Source organism: Symphalangus syndactylus, chromosome 13 (assembly GCF_028878055.3).
Source record: "Symphalangus syndactylus isolate Jambi chromosome 13, NHGRI_mSymSyn1-v2.1_pri, whole genome shotgun sequence".
Taxonomy (NCBI): domain Eukaryota; kingdom Metazoa; phylum Chordata; class Mammalia; order Primates; family Hylobatidae; genus Symphalangus; species Symphalangus syndactylus.
The window spans coordinates 121472286-121498004 of record NC_072435.2 but is presented as its reverse complement, the minus strand read 5'-3'; the positions used below and the strand labels follow the sequence as shown (position 1 = coordinate 121498004).

Sequence of the window (25719 nt, the reverse complement as noted above, 5' to 3'; positions counted from 1 at the left end):
CAAAGCTGGGCCCCCCGCAGCGCGAGGGGTGCCTACCTTGTCATCATCTGCTGCTCCTTCCTCTCCATTTAAACTTTTCTCTGGCAGCCCTGAGCAGCCTGGCCCTGTCTACAAAGGTCACAGACATCTTCCTTTCCGTGTCTTTCTGCCTAGTTTTGTTTTCTTTTCTGCAGGGGCAGGAGGTGGAGGAAAAGAACGATTCTGAGATTGCAGGGAATCTGGCCACAAGTGCAGGAACAGAAGCAATGAGGGCCTTACCAAGAAGAGTCAGTTTTTACTTGCCTTCTTTGTTTTGGAAGATAACAGTTTTTCTCATGACATCACCTATTTTATGTATAACTGAATAAAGTGCAACAGACAGATCTTAAGCATACGGTTCTGTGATTTTTTTTTTCTTTTTTGAGATGGAGTCTCACTCTGTTGCCCAGGCTGGAGTGCAGTGGCGCGATCTTGGCTCACTGCAGCCTCTGCCACCTGGGTTCAAGCGATTCTCCTGCCTCAGCCTCCTGAATAGCTGGGATTACAGGCACGCACCACCACACACGCTAATTTTTGTGTTTTTAGTAGAGATGGGGTTTCACCATGTTGGTCAGGCTGGTCTCAAACTCCTGACCTCCTGATCCGATCCATCTGCCTCAGCCTCCTAAAAGTGCTGGGATTACAGGCGTGAGCCAACACGCCCGGCCAGTTCTGTGAATTTTTAAAAAGGCTTTTACCAATGTAATCCAGTCCTTGATCAAGATAAAGAACATTTCCATCACCCTATTAAGTCCTTTTCTGGTCAATATGCTCCCCATGTGAAGGCAAACACTGCTCTGCTGTCCAGCCCCATAAATAAGTCAGCCTACTGTTGAATGTCACGTAAATGGAATAATGTAGTATATACTCTTTTGGGTTTACCTTCTCTTATTTCACTCACTTAGTTCATGGAGTTGCATAAATCAGTAGCTTGTTCCTTTTTAGTTCTGAGGAGCACCCCACTGTTGGACGAAGAGATAACTGTTCACCCAGTCCCCTGTTGATGGCTATTTTGGTTGATTCCTGTTTTTGTCTATTATGAATAAAGTTGCTATGAACATTCTTATTCGTGTCTTCATGCAGAATCATGTTCTTATTCCCTCTGAATAAATACTAAATAATGTGATTCTTGGCAATATGGTAAGTGTATGGTTAACTTAACCAGACATTGTCAAAATATTATCCAAAATGATGATAGTATTTTACAGCCGTGCCAACAAAGTCTAAAAATTATGGTTCCTCCACATCTTTGCCAACAATGGGTGTTTCCATCTTTTTTTTTTTTAACACTTAAGTTCAGAAATGCTTATGCAGGTTTGTTACATAGGTAAATTTGCGCCATGGAGGTTCGTTGGGCAGATTATTTCATCACCCAGGTATTAAGCCTACTACTCATTTGTTATTTTTCCTGATCCTCTCCCTCCTCCCACCCTCCACCTTCCAATAGGCACCAATGTCTATTGTTCCCCTCTATGTATCCATGTGTTGTCATCAACTAGTTCCCACTTATGAGAACATGCAGCATTTGGTTTTCTGTTCCTGGTGTTAGTTTGCTAAGCATAATGGCCTCCAGCTCCATCCATATTCTCACAAAAGACATGATTTCATTCTTTTTTATGGCTGCATAGTATTCCATAGCGTATCTGTACCACATTTTCTTTATCCAATCTATCATTGATGGACATTTAGGTTGAATCCATGTCTTTGCTATTGTGAATATCAGCCATGATAGATGGTGTGTAGTAGTATTTCATTATGGTTTAAATTTGCATTTCCTTGATGGCAAATGGCATAAGGTATTCTTTCTTGTGCCATTCATAGATCTTCTTTTCGGAAGTTTCTATTCAAATATTCTCCCCATTTTTAATTTCGGTGTTTGTCTTTTTATTGAGTCAGCAGCTCCTCACATATTCTAGACACAACTCTTGGATTAAGAATACTTTCCTCTACCCTGTGGATTGCTTAGTTATTCGCACAATGCTGTCTTTTGAAAAACATAGGCTTTTTATTTTTATAAAGTATAATTTGTTAATTTGCTTTTTGAGGTAAAGTGATTTGGGGCCTTAATTAAGAAATCTTTTCTTACCCCAGGATAGAAAGAAAAATGTTCTCCCATGTTTTCTTCAAACAACTAAAGCTATAATTTCAATTTAGTTGAATTTTCAACTTATGTCATAAATTTTAGTTTTTACATTTAGGTATGTAATGAATCTAGACTTTGTATGGTATGAGGTAGGACTGAATTTCATTTTTCTTTATATATATATATATATATATATATATATATAAGTTTTCCCACTACTATTTCATGAAAAGACTTTCTTTACTCCATTGAATTCCTCAGACTCCTGTGTTCAAAATCAAACAATTATAAAAGAATGAATTTATTTCAGGACACTATTCTGTTCCAATGATTTATTTACATATTCTTGTATCAATACTAAATTATATTTAATTACTGTAGCTTTTAATATGTCTTGAAATTGGGTAATCTAAGTCTTCAAAGATTGTTTTCAAAATTGTTTTGGCTATTCTAAGTACTTTGCATTTCCAATTAAAATTTTAGAATCAGCTTGTCAATTTCCATGACAAGGAAGGCTGAGATTTTTATTGGGATTATTTTCACTCAATAGATCACATTGGGAAAATCAACATCTTAACAATGTTGAGTCTTTCAATCCAGAAACATCTCTCCATTTATTGTGTCTTCAACTTCTTTCAGCAATATTTTCTAGTTTTACTATAGAGGACTTGCGAACACTTGTTATATTTATTCTTAAGTATTTTATATTTCTGGATATTATAAATTGTATTATTCTTTAATTTTATTGGATAAATTTTAATTTCTAGGATATAGAAATAACAGTGAATTATTATGTACAGGCCTTGTATCCCATGACCTTGATTTTTTTTTTTTTTTTCTGAGATGAAGTCTCACTCTGTCGCCCAGGCTGGAGTGCAATGGCACAATCTTGGCTCAATGCAACCTCTGCCTCCTGGGTTCAGGCAATTCTGCCTCAGCCTCCTGAGTAGCTAGGATTAGAGGCATGCACCATCACACCCAGCTAATTTTTGTATTTTTAGTAGAGATGGGATTTCACCATGTTGGCCAGGCTGGTCTCAAACTCCTGACCTTGTGATCTGCCCGCCTCGGCCTCCCAAATTGCTGGGATTACAGGCATGAGCCACCGCTCCCGGCCGCCATGACCTTGCTTTTAATATTGTTTGTTGTCTGTTTTTGGTATCAACATTAATGATGACTTCATAAGTTGGGCTGTTTGCTCCTCCTCTGTATTTTGACAGCTTTGCTTTAAAAATAATATTATTTCTTTCTTACATATTTGACATAATTCACGAGTAAAGCCACCTAGACCTTAAGTTTTCTTTGTGGAAAATCTTTGAATGTATTCAATTGACATGAGTCCATACATATTTTGATTCTTTCTCATCTCAGTTTTGCCTTTCAAGGACCATTTTATCTAAATTGTCTATTTTATTGGCAAAGTTATTCATAATATTTCATTATTAACCATTTTGTATCTGCACAGTTGTAGTAATTTCCTCTTTTTTTGGCTGATATTGATAATTTGCATTTTTTATTTCATTAATCTTACTAGGACTTGATTGATTTTATTACTTTTAAGGAAACAACTTGTTACCTCATTTTTTCTATTGTTTTTCTATTTTATTTATGTCTGATTATTATTTATGTCTTCTTCCTACCTATTTTGGTATTAATTTGTTTTTTTACATACTACTTAGGTGATAATTTAGATCAAGGGGTGGCAAACTCTTTTTATAAAAAAGGCCAGATTATAAAATATTTGAGATTTTGTGGACAATACAGTCTCTGTTAGAGCTACTCAAATTATCATTCAGTTCAAAATGTTCCTAATTATTGTGATTTCTTTCTTAACCATGAGTTCTATAGAATTATGTTGCTTAATTTCTAATATTCAGAGATTTTTCAAGATAACATTTTTCCGGTTGATTTCTAATTTAATTTTGTTGTGATCAGAGTACATATACTGTAGGAATTCAATCTTTTAAAGTTTATTAAGAGTAGTTTCATGGCCCAACATAGGTTCCATCTTGGTGAATGTTCTACAGGTATTTGAAAAATATGTTCAGTTATTGAATGTAGTGTTTTATGTATTTAAATTGATTGACATTATAGTTCCAATTAACTATATCTTTTTTGTTTTTATACTTGTATCAGTTCTGAAAGAAGAGTATTGAAATCTTCCACCATAGAGATAGATTTTTCTAAATTTTCATTTAGTTCTGTTATTTTTTGCTTATTATTTTGAGGCTGTACTTTTAGGTGCACTGCCATTTAGGATTTTCATGTCTTCTTGATAAATTGACTGCAGTGTTATTGTTGTTGTGATGATGCTGAAGATGATGTAACTCATCTTTGATCATATTCTATTTTAGTATGCTTTATCTGATACTCAACCTAGCCACTCTAGCTCTTTTGTGATTTGTTTTGCATATACCTTTACCCACATTTTTACTTTTAACCTCTTTATATATAAAGTGTGTCTCTTGTAGGTTACATATGATTGGGTCTTCCTTTTGGTCCAGTCTGACAGTACTGATATGTTGAATTTGAGTCTACCATCTTGTTTTTTCTTTCTACTTGTCATTTGTTCTTTTTCACTTTTTTATTCCTTCCTGAATACCTTTATAGCAAGTATAACTTGACACTGCAATTTATCTCCTCTACTGCCTTATTAGCTATATCTCTGCACTTTTAGTCTTTTCCTAGATAATTTATCACTTTCTACCATGAATTAATATTGATCACTTCATGTATAATGTAAAACCTTAGCAATGTACCTCAATTTAATCCTTCTTGTGCTTTGTATTATTGATTTAATTTACTTTACACATGTGTGTATGTATATTTGAATAAAAATATATATATACACACATATATACACATATATGTGTGTGTGTGTCTGCCTGTGTGTGTGTGTATCCATGAAAGGGGCCTAATAGTAAGCTTGAATTGACAGAAGAATCAGTGAACAAGAAAGATTGATAGAGATTATGCATCCAAATAATATAAAGAACATGGAGAAAAAAAAGAACAAACAAAAATGAACAAGTCCCTGAGAATTGTGGGAAACCATTCAATACACCAATATATGGAAAAGGGGGGTACAAAAAGGAGGGAAAAGACATAAAGAAACAGAATAAATTTTTTTAGTTAATGGCTAAAAATGTCCTAAACTTGATGAAAAACATTATCTATTCATCCAAGAAGCTCAATACAGTCCAAATTGAGTAAATTCAAAGAGATATACATTAAGACATAACAATAACAATGTTGGAAGACAAAGAGAAAATCCTGAAAGTAGAAAAAGAAAAACAACTCATCACACACAAGGAAATCACAACAAGATTAATAGTTGCCTTTGCATCAGAAACAATGGAGGCCAGAAGGCAGTGGAGTAACGTATTCAAAATGATGGAAGATCAAAACTATCAACCAAAAGTCCTATAGCTAGAAAAATTATTTTTCAAAAAGGAAAACTAAAGATACTCCCAGATAAACTAACACTGAGAGAATTTGTTGCTAGCAGACTTTCCTTATAAGAAATACTGAAAGAAGTTCTTCAGGTTGAAAGTAAGTGACCCTAGACAGTAATTCAAATACACACACACACACACACACAAATGGCACTGGCAAAGACAGTAATGTAATTATAAAACATTGTAGAGATACTAGTGCCATTTGTGTGTGTGTGTGTGTGTGTGTGCATTTGAATTATTGTCTAGGATGAGTTCATATCCTTTGCAGGGACATGGATGAAGCTGGAAACCATCATTCTCAGGAAACTATCACAAGATCAGAAAACCAAACACCACATGTTCTCACTCATAAGTGGGAGTTGAACAATGAGAACGCATGGACACAGGGAGGGGAACATCACACACTGGGGCATGTCGGGAGGTTGGAGGCTAGAGGACGGATAACATTAGGAGAAATACCTAATGTAGGTGATGGGTTGATGGGTGCAGCAAACCACCATGGCACGTGTATACCTATGTAACAAAACAGCACATTCTGCATATGTAACCCAGAACTTAAAGTATAATTTTAAAAACCATACTATCAGTGCATATCCCTTCTATCTTAACTGATTTTAAAAAGCAATTGTATAACACAACATAAATATATTTGAATTGTTGGACCTATAATGTATTTAAATGCAATATACTTGAGAAAGACAGCATAAATAAAATGACAAGGAGCAAAGCTGTGTGTGCATAATGAAATAACATCACATATTTACTCAAGTCCACCAGAACAAATAAAGAGAATCAGAATGACAAATAAGAGGCTTAATATAACAAACTCTATAAATATATACTTTATCTCCTCTCTGCTCTCAGCTTCTTTAATAGACATAAATGATATATTTAAAGTAATAATTATAACTATAAATAATTGAATTTGTAACATATATGGTGTACCTTGTATAACAATAATACCACAGGAAAGGGGAGTTGATATAGAGCTATATAGGAACAATGCTTCTATGTCTCCCTGGAATTAAGTTAGTACAAAACTGAAGTTAAGACATAGATGGCAAGCTCAAGCACAACCACTCAAAAATAACTCAACAAATAGTGAAAAATCTATCAATTGAATTAAAATATTACATTGGAAAATGTTTCTTAATGCAAAAAAGTACAATAGAAATACAGGAATAAAAATGTCATGAGATATTTTAAAAACACAATGTAAAATGGCAGAAATAAATCCAGCTATATCAATCATAACATTAAATGTGGATGGATTAAACATTCCAATAAAAATCAGAGATTATAAACTGTATTTTTTAAAAGATTCAACTATGTGCTATCTATACATTTTAGACCCAGAGATACAAATAAATTGAAAGTAAAAGAATGGAGAAAGATACTTCATGCAAACAGCAACTACAAAGAAGCTGAAGTGGTTGTACTAACATCAGACAAAATCAACTTTCAATCTTTAAAAATGTTATTAGAGCTAAAGATATAAAAGTGCTAAAATAATAAAAAGGTCACACCATCACAAAGATATAACAATAATGACTATATATGCATACCTAATAACAGAGCCCCAAAATATATAAAGCAAAATTGGACAGAATCAGAGAGATAATTCAACAATACTAGCTGAAGATATCTATTATATCTATCACTGTAAAACTGCTAGCTAGAAGGAGTAAGAGGTGCTGGCTTCCCAGCATTCCGTCTTTCCACCAAAGAACAGCACTGAGCAAGGGTCAGCTGGATACAATGCAGAAGAGGAAATTACCTTACTGCCAAGGAGCCCTGAACAAAAGGCTCCTGCCTCTTTATGAAACTGAGCTGTGGAAAGGCAGAAAACAAAGTACTGAGTCTAAACCATTAAATAGAGACTTGCCATATGACCCAGCAATCCTACTCCTAGATATATACCCAAGAGAAGCGAAAACATATGTCCACACAAGAATATGTATATGAATATTTGTTGCAAACAACTCGTGCCCAGCAAGTGACGGGTAGAGAAATAAAATGTGGGGTATCCATGTAATGGAAGATTTCTTTGCCCTAAAAAGGAATAAAGTACTGATATATGCTATAAGTTGGATCAACTTTGAAATCAGTATGCTAAGTGAAAGAAATTTGGCACAAAATACACATATTTTATGATTTTATTCATATGAGATGTTCGGAAAAAAAGCAAATCTACAGATACAGAAAACAAATTTGTGGCTTTCTAGACCTAGTGGGTTGAGGAAAATGGACTGACTGCTAATAAGTACAGGGTTTCTTTTGGGCAAAATGAACATATTCTAAAATTGACTGTGGTAAAGGTATGAATATACTAAAAGCTACCGAACTCTATACTTTAAATTGTGTTGTATGCGAAGTGTATCTCAATATGCCTGTTAGCAAATGAAAGGTGAACTCAATCTCCTACACATACATGTGTGGGTGTGGGTGCAGGACGTACGTGGGAAATCTCTGAACCTCCAGCTCAATTTTGCTATAAATCAAAAAGTGCTCTAAAAAATAAGGTCTAATTAGAAAAACAAGTAAACTCAAGCAAAAGTAGCTGATTTTGATTTTCTAGAGTGAATATCTCATTAGTGTTTGGGCTGATACAAGACAGATTATTTCTTGTAAAAAAATGTATTTTTATAAAAGCATTTAGCTTATTTACCTTGCTTAGCCTCAAAAGGGCTCACAGTTTCTCGAACTGAGCAGGTACCTGCCTTCCTGCCCCACTCGTCACTCTTGGATGGGTTTTGTGGTTTGTGTTGAATCCCAAAGCTTTACGGATTCCAGGTACGTATTTAAGCACAGCAAATAATCCATAGGATCAAACAGTTGTTCTAAAATCACTCAATATCCACCTCCTCTCCATTCTCCCATCCTCTCTCTCCACGGGTACTTTCACTTCCTAAAAACACTGCTGAAACTAAAAATAAAGTAGAATTTGAATTTTTAGCAATATTGACAGAACACTCTACAGGAGCATTCCTCAAAGTGTGCAATGCAGTCCATGAGGATTTAAATAGGTTTAGACAAAAATAAGCAAATAACAAATCTAATTAATAATTAATTTAAATAGGGAAAATGAAAAAGAAAAGTGGGTAATGTATAGAAAATTCAGAGTTAAGGAATGCTTAAAATGTTTTTTTTCACAGCCATATTTCTAAGTCTTAAATATGGCCTGAAAATCTTCATGGGAGAAGATTAAAAAGCATTCCCAAAAACAGAATGTGTTCACAGAATTATATTTTTTAGTGATTTGTTTCTTTTTTTTTTTCATCATCTAATCTGGCCAAGCTTAATTATAACACTCTTGGAGAAATATCATGCTAAAGAGTTCACTACAGTATGACCCAAACATATTTTACTTCCAATCTGCCTACTCAGCTCATGTGCTCCATCAACACCTTTAAACCCTTGTTTCCCCCCATTTAAGAACTGAACAGAATTCAGGACACGTTCCCAGGCACCTATCTCCTAGATGACCATAAACTCTTTGGAGTAAGAAACACCTTAACACCTCAGACCCAAATCTAGAGCCCTGTACATGGCTGATATGCTGTAGGTTTGTTTTTCAAATATAACTCAGGTCACATCTCCTTCCTGCTGGTGGCCAGCTCACACCCTTCCCACAGGAGTCACGATACAAAAAGTCGGAGCTCCACAGTGAGGTTCCCTGACTCAGCCAGGCTCTACTGAGCTCCTGTCCCTTACATTTCAAGAACATGGAACTCCATACCTCTGTGTGTGCTGCTTCCTTAGCCTGGAATATGATTTTGACTTTAATCTGACCATAAAGAGTTTATACCCAATCACTACTGCCAGAATTCTCTCTTCCTCAAAGTATCAGCTCACTGCAGTCATGGGTTTTCATTGCCTCTTTGCCAGATCCATAAACCTGGTAATGAGGATTTTTACCTCTTATTGTCACATTAATCAAATTAGTGGTTATTTTGGATCATTATTTCCCATTTCATATGGAAGTGTTCCTCTCAACATGAAAAACAAGCTGTTTTCCCATTTTGCCCTATAATTTTATGTTAAGTAAAGCATATTGGTAGTTTTAAAATCTAGAACATTGAAGACTGGGGTAATGTGAGGTTTTTAAAAAGTATTTCACTTCTCATATTCATATTTCAACCACATACTCATTGTTATAAATAAAATAAAGTGGACAGCGCCCTTGGTTCCATAATTTACCAATAGGTCTCCTATTTCCTGTGCCTTCTCCGAACACACTTCTCATCACCAGGATGAAAACATCAGGTGATTCCTGGAACCAGGGCCATCTCTCAGGGCTGCTGCAGACCCCACATATGCTCTTCCATCTGAAGGTTCCACTACCAGGCATATCTAACATTTATCGTAAAACCACATGTAAATATGAAATGCATTTATTTGGTAAAGTTATTGTTTTGCCTATGAAATTATCTGGTTTTAAATACTCTTTATCATTTTCAACAGGCTACAATTTATTGGTATTCACTGTAAGCATTTGAAAATTCTTGGAAAGTTAGGAAGTCCCACCATGGATTGTTTTCAAACGTCATGAAAATTTCATGGGTTCTAAACTTAGCAGTGATGAAGTTGGCATAATATTAAGCCTTGCAGGCATTTAAACATAATCTGCAGTCATTTTAGGTTTGGTAGTTTCCCCTTTGCATTTGAGAGTCTGGATATGAGTTGGAACTGCCACAGGGCTGACAGAGGTCTCCAAACATCATAACTCGATTTCAGATCACGTAAGGAAAGACGGGAAGTTTAGAGGCTCCTTGAGAAGAAGAGAAAGGTTAGGACCAAAGAGCTCTTTTTTTTTTTTATACTTTAAGTTTTAGGGTACATGTGCACAACATGCAGGTTTGTTACATATATATACATGTGCCATGTTGATGTGCTGCACCCATCCACTCCTTTGTAGGGACAAAGAGCTCTTTAGTTTATAGATCCTCCAGGTACAGCAGCTTCAGACTTGCAGCAGTTATTTAATCATGCTCCCTAGATGAGCTTTAAGGGCTAACATTTCCTAATTAAATAGGAAGGAACCCTCCCAACCCAAGGACAGATATGACTCATATAGAGTGACAATGATGAACAATAATATGCTCCCTGAATTGGCTCTTGGTTAACATCGCTTTCCTGATTTTTCCTCCTTCATCTCTGATCACCTTCTCAATGCACACACAAAGGGACACTAGTCATCCAGTTAACAGACACCATAATGTATAAAAATCCAAATATACGTTTTTTTTCCTCACTCTGTTCCCCAGGCTAGAGTGCAATGGTGTGATCTCGGCTCACTGCAACCTTCGCCTACCGGGTTCCAGTGGTTCTCCTGCCTCAGCCTCCTGAGTAGCTGGGGCTACGGGTGTGCGCCACCACACCTGGCTAATTTCTGTGTTTTTAGTACAGACAGGATTTCACTAAACATGTTGGCCAGGCTGGTCTCGAACTCCTGACCTCAAGTCATCTTCCCGGCCTCGGCCTCCCAAAATGCTGGGACTACAGGCATGAGCCACCGCACCCGGCCCAAATATGCTTTCTTATTCCTGCTGAAAAGGGCACTGGAAGGCTCCTAGGTCATAGAATGTCTTTGAGATTTTGTGAAATAAAGTAAAAAACACTGAAATTAGAAATATAAGCTCCCCCCTGCTTTGTATGAAAAAAAACTATCAATAGTAGGTAATGTCAATGTCAGTATTGTCATTAATCTTGCAGGTTTAAAACAAGAATACCTGAATATACAGTGTACAAGTTCATGCTAACAATTTTTAGGACAAGTATTATTTAAATATTTAGAATACTAAAAGATCAATTTTCAACAGCATTGACCCATAATAATCTGTAGCACCAAGCAAGGTTCTCCATTATGTGTAGCTCAAGCCAAGTTTGTGTCCAATCCACCATGGAAACTCACCTGTAGATTAACCGTGCTCCAAGGTGGCGTCAGAGGTCTTGGAGATGCTGCCTTCTTGAGTTCTGTTTTGCATCTTTGTTTAAAGGAAGTGTCAAGGCATCGAAGAAATGGTTGTATCTCAGCCATGTTCTGTTTATAAAGTTATTGCCCTTTGCACGAAGAGAAGGGATTTCTGTAAACAACTCTTTATGTCTAGAGTAGTGCTGACCACGCTATTGGTTAAGAAACTGCCACAGACCCATGTAACTATCACAGAGAGCATGGATGTTGGCTTAAGACTGCCACGGTTATCTAAGAAAGCCAACGTGACACTATCATGGGTGGGTATTTGCATTTCTAAAGCTGAATTCTAAGAGATTTTAGTTAGCAATGGCAGACATTAGTTCAGGCAACATAGCTATTAAAGCCAATTGTCTGGAGAGGGTAGAGGTATGGCATGGTAGAGGTCCTTTTCCTGGTTAATATTTGCAGAGCAGTGGAGACTCAACACATTGAAATATTTTAGTTGTTATGAAGTTAAATGTAACACATCCCAAGACTATGAACATGAACTGGAATTTTTGGTGCCTGAATGAGCTTTCCTGCCACTCAGACCTCATAAATACTTTCCTGCCACTTCAAACCTCTCCCTACAGGCAGAGACATATCTGAATAAAGCTTTTTCTCTCATTAAAACTCAACTTTGTCAGCTTTAAAGAAAAATTGACTTTTCTTCCCCTTTTCCAAGAATTGAGTTTGCATGTCTTAGCTATAGACATTCACGGGGCACCACTGTCTTCTTTCTGGATGGTCCCTTCCTAATGTAGACTAGGGCCCAACATGATGTTTTGCCAAAGTATTTTCTTTGGGGCTCGAGAGCCAGCCCATTTCTCTGGGAATCTTGCCCTTATGCTTAAATAAGCCATCGTTTTCCTTTATTCTCAAGGTCTCAGCCCATAACTGCCATCAAGAACCTGAAGACATAGCTTCCTCTATGGCAGACTTAAGGACATCTGAATATCTACCTCTGAACACCTGTTTGAAGAAAAGATTATTTCCTGGAACCTACCAATTAATTGTTTTACTATAACAAGGAATCATCCAACATGTTTTATTTCTTCGTTTTCAAAATGTTTGGAAGTGCCTTTACAGAGACATTAAATATACGGTGGAACATACACAACAGATCATACTGAAACCATAGGTAATATAATGAGATAGATACATTATACAAAAAGGTATATAGAAGCACAATGTCATAACAGCATGCTCTGTTTATAATATCTGGCGTTTACCAGGGAACAAGAATCCGATTCAGAAATGTGGAAAGTAAGGGATAACACCTTTTCAAATGCCAGACAAAACTTGTCCCCACTGTTTGCTGCCTTGCAATCACCCCAAAGCACACTACTGGCTGGCCTGTATAGGTTTGGCCACTCACTATGTTCTGCAGCTGAGATCCAGTCCACCTGCCTGAGAAGAGTCTGAGGCTGGGAACTGATACCTAAGATGCACATTTCAATTTTGAGACAACAGCATGCCCTGTAGACACACATTATACATGAGCAGTATTGTAAAAATTATTTGCCATGGGAAGACACACACTACCTCCCTCTAAGAGCACGGGTCTGCTGCATGATATGCGCTATGTGGATGTGATTATCTTTCAGTGTTTTATAGCCACTTATTTTTTCCTAGGTTTGATCATTTCCTTATAACTTAATTCTCCACTCTCAGCCTTTCATAGTTGTGGTGTTTGCTTATGCCCACAATAATGTGTGGGGAATACCTAGGAGACCCCTGTAATGGAGGTTGGACAATTGGTTTTGTTCTTGGAATCCACATTGAATGGGGGCCCTTGCTAGAAGTCCAAAATAAGGGTCATATCAGAGGATAACTACAGAAAGGAAGTCACTTGGCGATCAAGTCCCTCCATGGGCCAGTTCATCTTTGGGCATGTGAACTGGTGGCTCTGGGGTAATTCACTGCATTGCAGCAACTGAGACGGCAATAGGTCCGATGGACATTTCCAGGTGTGCCCGATGGAAACTGTCACCAACCAGATTAATGAAATGAGAAGGCTGAGTGCCTGGGCCAGTGTGCTTATCAGTGCCAGATGTGTGCTCCTTCTCAGCCTGTAATATTCATGGAAATGGAAAATGCTTCTACTATGTGGGAAATACGTGGATAAAACAGAGATCCTAAAGCAGTTATGATGGAGGAAAAAGGCACGCTCTTTGAGGAAGCATCTCTAAGTGAAATAACGATATCATATGGTCAGTGTTGACACTGGCATTCTGTTATTTCATTCAGAAAGTCAAATTCTTACAAAGGAGGTAACAATAACGTGGCAGACTATTTCAGCTCCAGCCTTATAATGGGAAACAGAAAGTCTCACTTGCTGTTTTGGCCACAGGAAGTACAGAAAGATGTGTCAGGTCAAAAGTTATTTCAGCCATCCCAAAGAAGCAATATTTCCAAATAGGTTTGAAAAAAATCAGCATCACACAGACCCCAAATCCCAAAGCGGCATCCATCTCTCTGTTCGTAAAGTGCTTTACTCCAATGGGCAATGTAGATGTATAGAGAGGTCTTCTATCCTCTCAGTTCCTGCAGCATCTAAAGAGACTCCCGTGAGACTCTTGTCGTTAACATAAAATTACAATGTTTCATTTGAACAACTGACCAAGAGCAGCAATTAAATCCAAAGAAATTTTAAAGGCATCTCCTAGAATATGAAGATTGTCCAGTATTGTAAGTTGATAACGTTATTGCTTGCTTGGACTGGGAAGATAATTTCCCTAATGAACTTGAACTGTTATTTCTTATCTGGAAAATGATGGTGCCCTATTTGTCTTGAGCCATAGAATAGTCTATAAACACAGTAACCCAGATGAAAATGTTTCTGCGCTTTTTTTTTTGTATTTTTAAAAATTTCTAAAAGCAAACAACAAAAAGACTTCAGAACCTATCTCGATTGTATGAAACCATAAAGAAACTAACAGGCATTAAGGATTTCAATACCAAAAAATTTCAAATGCCATGTTTACATTTTGCACCCACACACAAAACCTAAATATAAAGTGTTCGTTCTTTCACAAATCTTATTTCAAACTTTCTTTTATCCTTCTTTTTTTGAAACATATTTTACTAAACTCTATATATGCATGCACGCTGAGATCTGGGGAGAACTGGTTAAGTTCTTTTTGTTTTTCTTCTTTTGTTTTTGTTTGAGACAGAGTCTTGCTCTCGTTGCCCAGGCTGGAGTGCAGTGGTACCATCTTGGCTCACTACAACCTCCACCTCCCAGGTTCAAGTGATTCTCCTGCCTCAGCCTCCAGAGTAGCTGGGACTACAGGCACGTGCCACCACGCCTGGCTAATTTTTGTATTTTTAGTAGAGGCAGGGTTTCACCACGTTGCCCAGGCTGGTCTCAAACTCCTGACTTCAGGTGATCTGCCCACCTGGGCCTCCCAAAGTGCTGGACTGGTTGAGTTCTGTGTCAGGGCTCCCATCTTCCCAGGGAAAAGACAAGGAGGAAGCTGTTAGTGGAAAACAGTTACCCAAACTGCTGAGAAGCGATTCTGATGGGGCTGGGGTTTTGCACCCGGGAGCACATTTTTGGCTCTTTTGCTGCCAATAGTTTAGAGGCAGGAAATCCTGCCTCAGTTTCACAAAGCCAACTCCCGTGTTTACACCCAGTTACTTGAATGGTATCTGAAGGGCCTGGAGAAAGATTAGGTCTGGTATTGGGCATTTATTATGACACGTCAAATTATTGCCAAAGAGGCATCCCTATTCATCCTGAAAGCAAGGAGCAGCATTTGCCAGCATGCCAGAAACGACTCTGCAGTTTCAAGAAATACACACACACCAACAGAGAGCCTCTAGCCCCTCTAGGGACTTGGCAAGTGTACCACCCGTCTTTCAGCTGAAACATCTACTTTGGCCTCTCAAATAGAATCCTCACCTGTCCTGTGGTTTTCTTAGGTCTCTAGAGCTCTGCCTGTTCTGGAAACCTCAGCACCCTGGGCCCAGTACAAAGCCCCTGCCCCAAATACATATACAAGACCAAGCCATTGACGAGCAAAGACCAAAGGGTGGACAGAGGTCAAAGGCTCTCAAACACCCGCAGCATCATGCATTTCAGCACTGACTTTCAACATGGTTTGACCCTGGGCGGGGCCATGAGACACAGGAGATCTTTTTCTGAGACATCTGGAGAGCTTTCCCCAGCCTACCAGGATAACAAATAAGAAATGTCTTCAAGGTAAAATGTGTTGGCAACTTTTAAGAAAGGTTTTCTTTTGATGTCCATTTATTACTGCATCAAGGGTATTAAAATCTCTGGCTGAAAAGAAAAAATAAATCTATATTATAGCCAACCATACAGCTGTTTTAGGGAACATGCAGATAAAATAATGAAACAACTGAAGAATGTTTAAATGTTTATTTTCATGTTAAAAACGATGTGTTACCCTGTGGTTAGAATATACCTTTATGCTGAAAAATGAAGTCACTTTATTTCCGAAATATTTCCAGGAAAAAAGAAAAGGAAAAAATCCAGAAGTCAAGAAGAATAAGATGAAAATGTTCTGGCAGATTCCATCATCAATCCCCACATAAGCCACAGCCTTTCTAGGCCAGAATTCCAAATTCAGATGTTATTAGGTCTCAAATGTTTTTCCCACTATCAGTTTAGATATTTTTGAGTGGGATGTCTGTACATTTAAAAGCTACAATTTTGCATGCTTTCACTTTAAAAAACTCGGTGTTTCATTATATTGCCTATATTACATACAAAAATATCTGCAATCCATATTTTAGCATAACTTTCCCACCATCCATACTGTCCCTTTACATGACAGGTGATATGCATTACATCACATATATATAATTTTAATAAAAGGGGAGGGTTGCTGAGTTTATAAACCATCTATTGTGTCATTTACAGAGAATGAAATGGAAAATTGAGACCATGTTTAGGTAACTAGAGTAGAAAACACATTGGTGTCCCTGAAACGTAGGGTTCAGATGAAACCGCACTCTGTGGTCCTGGCTGTGAGACTGAATAGTTCCCTCACAGAGCCTTAATAGTTCTCTGACAGGGCCCCAACATCCCAGCAATGGGAAGGCCTCTTTCTAAAATAATCAAACAAGAATGCTACCAAAATGCACAAAGGCGGACGTTCTAAAACTTAAAAGTTAGCAAGTTACAAATTACTTAGTCTACAGATGTGGCAATGGGACGAAACTTCATCAACTTTCCCCCTGCATGACTTTAGAGATAGAAACTTCTGTCTAGATAGTCAGGATTGTTATAGCCTGAGAATTGATCCTGGCCAGTGTGCAATATACAACAGCTAGGAAGTCAATTCTTCCTTCTCTTGGGACACATGGAGTATTCTGAGGTTTGCTAGGTGTTGCTTTTCCAGGGTAACCTTCTATTGTCTTTTCTTCTTGCCTTCTCTCAAATGCAACACACCTGTGTGTTTAAGCATCAGTTCTTTGGTGTGGCAGCTGTTTCTTGATTCCCGTGCTCTGGCCTCTACTGCAGCACATCTGGACCCTGGAGGCAGCGGTTGCAATCCTCAGTGGTTCCAGGTCATATGCTGGTCGTCTAGCGTCTGAACCTCCCTTCATGTGACCACAGAGTTCACTGTCTGGTGCTTTCTCAAGAGGCTTGCTGGTGTCTCCCTCAGCGGGAGTCTGAGCATTCCATTCCCATGGGAGAGGAAGGGACTCTATAAATGTTTGGTTCAGGTTATTTATCAAGACTAATAATTTGGGTCTATCAGCCATAAAATCCTGGAAAATCCAGGCAAATGCATGGTCCCCAGAAAATTAGATTTCATGGCTTAATAGTTTATATCTTTACCCCCACTTTAGATATTTTGGGGCACAGCACCTAATAGTTGTATATTGACTAGGTGGAAAACAAGGTGCTATAACCCATGGTTTATAAACTTCAGGAAATATTTAGAGGAGGAAATATTTTAATGAAATTCTTTCGTGAGAAATAGTATCCATGCCAAATCTGAGAACAATTGACAGTCACTGTTGATTCTTACTAAATAGTTTGTTGTCTGGCTCTTCAGTATTCACACACACACACATGCACACACACACACACACACACGGGTATATGTATGTATATGTGTTTCTATACATCTGGGTATGGGTTATATGGTGGAAGGAACCCTTCCCCCATGGCCTTCCATTTGATTGTTATTTTGAACTGACCGGGTTTTAACACAAAGGAGCAAAGGTGGCTACACAGGAGCTGTATCACTCAGGGTGACTCTAAGTTATCACAAGAAGCATCTTCAGGACTGCGGCCAGTTTCCAGCCCTGCTGGCATGTTTGAATGCTCCCCAGTTTGCTCCCTGCACCCCATCAAGCACTGCCATCAGAGGGAATGCTCCAATTTATATGTTCCTTAATAACACTCCCCATGGCAGGGATAATTTCCTTTACCTCCTCCCCAGTTATACCCCCTACCCAAAGTCTCACTTTACCAGTGGGCAGGACCCTGCTGTATGTGTGTGAGAGATTTCCTCCCTGTTTCAGCGGAGGTTCTTCATTTTCAGAAATGATTTCCCAGTCTTTCTGGAATGCTAGAGATCCAAAGAGAGAGAGGACTGAAAAGCCTCCCAGAAGGAGCCGACTCACCTGCATAGCTACGTGTCAATCAGCACATGAACTTTCTTCGGTCCTGTATGGTTGGCTCTGAGCTACCTCTGCACCAAACTCTTTGAAAAGCTTTTGGCTGACTGAGGAATCTTCCCATAAAGTGTCAGCCATCTCTCTGCAAGCTCCTTTTGCAGCTAATGCCTGGCTCTCCTCGCTTCCTTATCCCATCAAACTGAACTATTTTGGGAACTTCACCAGCTTCGGTTCCTAAGCCCCATTTTATAGAACTAACTGAACACTGGGCTCTGGAGGTCAGGCCTACATCACTTGCAATTTCAGCACTGTTCACAAACATACTACAGTCCTGTGGGCCAGAGATACAGGAAGAACTTCTTGGCTGCCACGTCATGGCTAGAGGAGGCTGGGTTGTCATGTTCCCATCCAAGGAAATCTATAATAGGAGAACAGCTGAACGCCTCTCCTTGGATTAGCTCAGTTATCAGCCATTTGGAGTCAGGGCACTGCTTCAGGCGACCTCCTGCAGATCCTTTCTACTTTGGGCCTTTAAAATTATATTTCTTAGAGATGCAAATGCCTCAGTAAAGCTCATAATGAGGCATATCAGTCCAGTGTCTACATTTCCAATAATACGATCTTAATAAATATGTCATTACATTTTGCTAATCTGAAATTTTTGCCTTAAGACCATTCATGATGTTATTAAAATAACATTTTTATTTAACCATTATGCAGGAGTTGTTTCTTTTTTTCTCTTGCCATTTTGATTTCTCAATAGCTGTGGTTTTTAAATTTGTTTTCTACAATAGCTGCTTCTTGAGTTCTGGAATAGTCATTTATTTGTATGGGTTTTGGGGGGAAACCCACTGCTGCTCTCCACAAATGCACACGCTGTCAATGTTTTATCTCTGCCAGAGTATGATTGAGTTTTTTGGTTTTTTTTGGTTTTTTTGGTCATTGTATGGATGGATTTCTATATATTGCTAACTTGAAATGTCATTCTACTTATTCAAAAAAAAAAAAAAAAAAACTTTTGTTCTGGTAAAATGGAAAGTGTAATCTGCATCTATTTCCTAGGCAATTTCCTTTCTGTGTAGGTCAAGTCTACTTTAAGACTTCAGTTTGGATAATAAATTGTGTTGGCCATAAAGCACTTGTATAAATACAGCTATGCTGGGGCCTTTTTACCCTCAGAAATGCACTCCAGGAGTTCCCCATGAGTTTTCAACAAGCAGAGAATAAAAATAAATGTCTGTGATGGACAACTTTTCTCCAAATTTTTGAAACTTCACGTAGAAAACTGTAAAGAGATGGCCCTCCCTCACTGTACATTAACATTTTAAGTAAAACCCTTTGTCCCAGTGTTATACAAGAAAGTTCAACAACAAAAAGAAGGAAAAACAAAGTGAGAATAAGCTTCTTGGATACTATCCCTAGATGATGAAGTGCAGAAAACTGGAAAAACCTGACATCCTGTATGGAGACCCAGGAAATAACATGGCATGGCAAATCCCAGGGAAGAAAACTCGTGTAAATCAAACAGAGCTCAAGGAAAAGACCGAAATTTCTTCTCTTCATGTTTCAAAAAGAATTCCAGAGGTCAAAGGAACAGGTGCAGGTGCAAATGTATATAAAAATAATGAGCAGCGCTCATGACAAATCAGGATAGCTACATTCAGTCATCTTTCATGTATGTCTAAACTCAGGCCAAGGGGCAATAAGTGTCCACTGTGCTTTAAAAGGTCTAGGAATAGAAAAATCAACACCCAAATCTTTTCTAATTCCACATGGCCATTTGTCACAAGATGACTAACAATGTCTGTGGGGTCAGGTTTAATACATTTGCACTGAGCTCGTATCAGGCAGTCCATAAAACTGTTGTCTTAGAATTTCTCCAGTCCCCACATGTGGCTGTTTTAGAGGCATTTCCAGACTTAAAACCCAGCTTCCATAGCTCTCCAGACCTCTTTTACCTGCTGAGAAATGAATCCCACCAGACCTCCACAAATCAAACTTTGTTAAATCATCCCCTATTGCTGATCAAACTCACTGCTCCAGCATTCAAAAAACAGAAGGCATAAAGGTGAATACAAACATAAGAAAGGAGTTTACATCTGGTCTTGCAGTCTTTCCATATAGTCTCTAAAGTCCTGTGAATCCCCCAGCCCCATATCTTGGCAGACCCACTTGATGTTATCATCGCTGTCAAACAGGATGGAGTTGGTGTATGGGCCGCCGTCCTCTGGGAGGATGGTGGTGTAGGAAGTGAACTTGACTCTCTTCCTCTTTGGGCCCGAAGAATTCATAGGTTCATTTTTAATTTCTTTCTCATAGACATAGTCAGAGGGTCTGAGTAGTTGACTATGAAAAGTCTTCTGGGAACTGCCGTTCAGAAGGAAGTTCCTCTCCTCGAACTGCAGGCCCCTGTCTATCATGGTTGTGCACTCCTCCGACGGGAGTGTAATGTCAACAGGGTTCTCCAAAAGTTCCACTTCATTCCCAAGCCAGACCCAGTCGTGGGAATGGGGGATGTTGCCCTGCTCACTCACAGCAAACCTTTTGTGTCTGTATTTCCAGGCAAACGCCACGCAGTTGATCAAGAAGACCAGAATGGCCAGGCAGAAGACGCAGAGCAGGGCATACATGCCAATCTCCAAGTCCGTTAGCCCCCTTGAGGTCACTGTGAGGTCACTAGGATTATTGGGGTCCGGTGACTTCCCTTGACTGGGGAAGCTTGTAAAGGCATCTGGACCACCACTTTTGAGTAACTTATTCTTCCCTTCCATGGGAGACTGGGGGGTTGTGCTTTTGTTGGTACTTTCCTCTTGGCCAACAGGTGTGCCATGGTGGAACCATTCCTGGACTGCTCTCTCCTGGTTTCCTTCGCGCTCTATGGAATTACTGAGGTGGTCTTTATATTCCCGATTTATGCCCTCAATATCATTGCTGCCTCCTTGGTGCTCATCACTACTTGGTTCGAATTTGACCTTGACATTTCCTTTACCCACGGCAAGAACACTCTTCCTCTTGGTCTTCTGACAAGGTTCACTTATCATCATTTCTAACTTAATCAAAGGCCCTTGTCCTTCACCCTCTGCAACCACAATTGGCCATTTGGACTCAAGGTTTGCCTGGACAGACACCACCATTTCATCCAATGATGAGACAGTAACAGAATAATCCTTAGGATCGTAAATGTCTAAAGGTGTCACCGAACCATCACTGAACAAAATCCAAGAACTTACTATTGCCTCCTAAGGAAAATGAAACCAAAGCATTAGGTTATAATCAGATTCCTTCAAATTTGAAAACATAAGTATAATTTCCTATATGAATTGTTTAAATATAAGGAGATTTCTATAGTTTTATAATCTTGAACGGTTCTTGTTATGCCTTGAACTGGTTGAACCGGCATCAATAATGTGCTGTAGCCTCACTGGTACAAGGAATAAATAATATACTTTAACGACTGCATTAAACTATAAATTAATTTATTGCATACATATAATAGAATTTGACTTTGACCTTTTTAAAAACATTTTGAAAGATCAGGCAATTTATCTGAATCAGTTTCAGGTGCAACAAATCAGGCTACTGCTCAAGATAATATCACTTTGAACATTCTTCATTAAGAAGCCAGTGGTGACGTAGCAAAACATGCACTGGCTGGAAGGACTCGGGAAGATGCATTGTGAGGCTGGCTGGCTTGCATGGCACAGTGGCTCTGTGGCTCTGGTATCTTTAGAAATAATTTACAGAAGTTTAGAGATGGGAGGACGTTTTAGAGTTGACCATAATTATTGTAAACAGCAATTTGGTGCCTGTTACCCATGCTTAAGTAGCTGAAATGGAATTTCCAAGTATCAAAAACCACCTGCTTTGGCAGAAGTGAAAACACGTGATCCTTTGGTCACGGTCTAGCGGCAGGCTGTGCCTGGCACAGATAAGCCCAGGGGAAAGCAAATGTATGGGGATGTGGTCGGCGTGGAAAAGCGCATAAGAGGAAATGTGTCTAAGCCACTGAATACTTTTCTCAGAGACAGGGCAGCCCGGATAAGAAGCAAGAAGCTTCAAGAATCCCCAGTCCTAGGCGTGAGGGCTCTCCTGCTCTTTCGCAGGATGTGCTAACCGAGAGAGAAGTCGTCTCCACTGACGAGGGATGCAGGGCCCCTGGGACACTCACCTGCTGTGGGGACTGAAGAACATCCAGGGCAGCAGCTGTGGAGACGATGGCCCTTTTGTCTGCTCGGTGAGGCTGCAGGGAGAGAGACATGCCAGCTACGAGCTGCACTCCCAGCTCTGCGATGGTGACTCGGTCGTCCAGGACAATCACTGTCTTCTCGGCCAGGATGGAGTCCGACAGCGGCGAGAGGACCTGAAAAGTCAGCGAGGAGGCTCATGCATCTCTGCTCCTCGTGAGCACCATGAAGCCCTTAACTGGGGCTCCCAACAAAGTGCTCTCCCAGCCCTCGGCTCAATGCATGCACCTGTGGGAATCGGTTAGGCAAGTGTTATGCTGTCGTTCAATCACACTTAACACTTGCAGGAGTTTTATAAAGATCATCTTGGTCTATTTAGTTTCCTCTGATTTATGTCATGATAACAGCAGTGTATTTTCTGAGAGAATCTTGATTTAATTTAGAGCCAATAATAAAAAACTGTCCATTGATATTAGGTACTCAAAGAGCAACATTTTCCCAACAACTAACATTTAGAATGGCACAGCTGGCCTTCAAACAGGGTGAGCACCCTGTATTACTCAGGTGGACCCAGTGTAATCACATGAGTCCTTAAAAGCAGAGACCTTTTCCTGGCTGGGGGCAGAAGGGGAAGTCAGAGATTCACAGTGTGAGAATGACTCCATCCAGCCACTACCGAAGGCGGAAGGGACCACGTGACAAGGAATGCAGGTGGCCTTGGGGCACAGTGTCCCCTGGCTGACAGAGTGCAAGGAAACAGGGACCTCAGTCAGTCCTAAAACCACAAAGAACTAAGTTCTGCCAACAGCCTAAAGGAGCTTGGAAGGCAAGCCTTTCCCCAAACTCCCAGATAAGAGCCCAGGCCAGCCGAGACCTGGAGTGCAGCCTCATGGTGCCCTGAGCACGGAATGCAGCAGGCCCACGTGGATGCCTGACCTGCGGAAATATTAGCTGACTAATGGGTGTTTTTTAAGCTGCTAGTTTGTGGTAATTTGTTACACAAAAATAGAAAACACAGAACATACCATGTTTCATCCAGCTTTGCCAAAAATATAGCTTTGGCTATAATAAAATCTGACTTTGTTAACTCTGAGCAGAAACATTTTAATTCTGTATAAAGAAATATTCTGCACCATTTCTGCAGAATTATCCTGTCAAATTGGCTAGAATATAATTTAACTATCACTATGATAAAGAATAGCTATGGATTACTATATTTTTAAAAATTTTTGTCTACTGTACAAGGTATGATAGAACTAAATGGTTACACTTCAAGGTTAGGAGGGAAAAAAACTAGCTCTCAGCAGTATCACCTTCTATTGGTGATATACAAAATGGAGAGTATGATGTTGGGGAAAAGATTATTTACACTACATGTTTCATTTAGCCTTCTTGGTAAAAGGGATTAGGTATTTTTCTCAAGTCTCTAAAATATAAAAATTAATCTGAGTTTAGGTTATTAAAATTGATGAATGCTCTATTGCTTCTCAGGATTCTCTTACAATCAAACAGATGCAATACATGCACAGTGACACATGTTGATATGCATGTCCACATGCACATGTGCACACAGACACACATCTGCACAACAGCATCTACCTGGCCACTCATCAACACAGACTGGTGTTGGGCAAAGTGGCAAGGCGTGGTGGCATGTACCTGCACCGTGGTTATTCCTGGCTCCCGACCAGCCAGGGTCCTGCCGTCCTGTAACTGAGCGATTTTCGGCTCCTCCACCTTCATGAACTCGGTCACAAGGTCAGTGATGTCAAACTGCCAGTCGGGGCCCAGCATGTAGGTCAGCTGCCCTAAGTCAGGTGACTCGGCCACAAACTGGGTGAGGACACGCACCGTGGCGTGCTGGTACTGCAGGGAGCAGCCTCGTCCCTTCTTCTCCTCATCGTCCTCGTCATCACTTTCCCGGGTAGGCCTGGAGCACAAGGAATCAAAACAGAATAAAGTCCTCATTGTTAAGAAGTTCCACATGCCCTTGTTTTTCAGATTCTAGGTGAGCCCACAGAATGAAACGAAATGGTCCTTCTCCTGCCGGACCTGCTCGGCCATCTGTCCATTCCCTCTTCATTCACTCATTCCACAAGCACACTTTGGTGAGGATGATGTGCTTTGTGCTTGCAACAGGAATGGCAAGGGCAGCTCCTGCCTTCCTGACCCAGACAGAGGCTGAGACTCTGGTCTTAGTGTCCTGGAAACTGGTAATTTTAAAATCATTCCCTTGTGGGATGCAGGAACCTAAGATATGAGTCAGAACTGCTGTTTGGATTCATTTTGACTCCTCCCATTAGACCTCATGCCAAGTTCTCTACCCTCTCACAGGCTCAGCTACCTCCCCTTGGAAATGAACATAGGAACAGCTGGCCCCCTTTCCTCTCTCATAGTTCCACATAAGGACTAAGTAGGTCAAGGTTATGATGACACCTCAGAAATGGCCCTGTAGGAACCCCAGACCGACCAGGAACCATCAGCAGTGGACGGTTCTAACACCAGACCTCCTCATCAGCTGAGGCCCTCGAGTCTGTACAGAAAGAAGCAGCTTCTCGAGCTTATGGTCCTAAAGTTTGCCAAACAATCCTCTCCTTCCACCATCCTACACTAATCTAAAATCACTGCTCTGTGAGCAAACCTGCTCATGCTGCTGCTAAAACATCTGAAATGTGCCTCTCCTGTTCCCCATCCTGGCTTCTCCCTTCCTTCCTTATGGCTCTGGCCCTTCCTCTCTCCCTGGCACCTGTTATCCTCTAACCTCCACCTGTCCACAGTCCATCCTGAGAAACCCTCTCTGGCTCTGCAATTCCAGAATCTTCCCCTCAAGAAGTAGCAGTCCTGTGTCCCTTTATGAAAGTGCTTTGTTTGGTGACTATTGACCAGTCTGTGCCCTCAGTGCCTGGCGATTCTGTCAGGGGAGAAAGGGGAGAAGGGGAGTGACTCATGCATGCTGAATTAGACCTAGTGTGTGTCCTCTTCCACGTGCTTACATAAGGATGAGAGCAGACATCGATCGCCCATGGAACACACAGCAGCCGTGCATATTTAATTCATGTAATCTTCACACACCCCCAAAGAGCGAGGTTGAATTATCTCTCTGATCTTACCAATGAGGAAACCAAGACATGGCTTGTGCGGCCACTCAGCCAGGGCCACAAAGCTAGTTGTCTCCCGAGGCAGGGCTCACACAGCCAGACCAGCTGCCCCATCATGTGTGTCCCCTTCCTTTCTATAGCTAAGTCCATTCATCTTCTCAACAGCTATGAAACATGTTCTTATTTTTGCATAAAGAAACCAGGCTCGGAGTGGTTAATATGTAGCCCAGATAACTGGCAATTAGCAGGTCTGGATACAGCTCCATTTGACTACCAAAACCCACCTTCTTTACTATATTACATTCCACCTCCCTGAAAG

The 25719-nt window shown here is 39.9% G+C and overlaps 1 protein-coding gene across 6 annotated transcripts in view; it reads right to left on the bottom strand.

Annotated features, from left to right (window-relative positions):
* Nucleotides 1-6292: 6292 nt before the first annotated feature.
* Nucleotides 6293-25719, bottom strand: part of TMEM132B (transmembrane protein 132B) — a 529452-nt gene continuing 510025 nt past the window's right edge. For 3 of the 6 annotated variants that reach the window (XM_055239058.2, XM_055239060.2, XM_055239062.2), the window contains exons 7-9: nt 23962-24232; nt 22287-22478; nt 6293-21357 (exon numbers count right to left, since the gene is read on the bottom strand). In XM_055239058.2, coding sequence (XP_055095033.1) covers nt 20212-21357; nt 22287-22478; nt 23962-24232 — 1609 coding nt within the window. In that variant the 3' untranslated portion in view covers nt 6293-20211. The remainder of the gene's footprint in view (nt 21358-22286; nt 22479-23961; nt 24233-25719) is intronic. The other 3 variants (XM_055239063.2, XM_055239064.2, XM_063614750.1) reach the window with 1 other exon arrangement.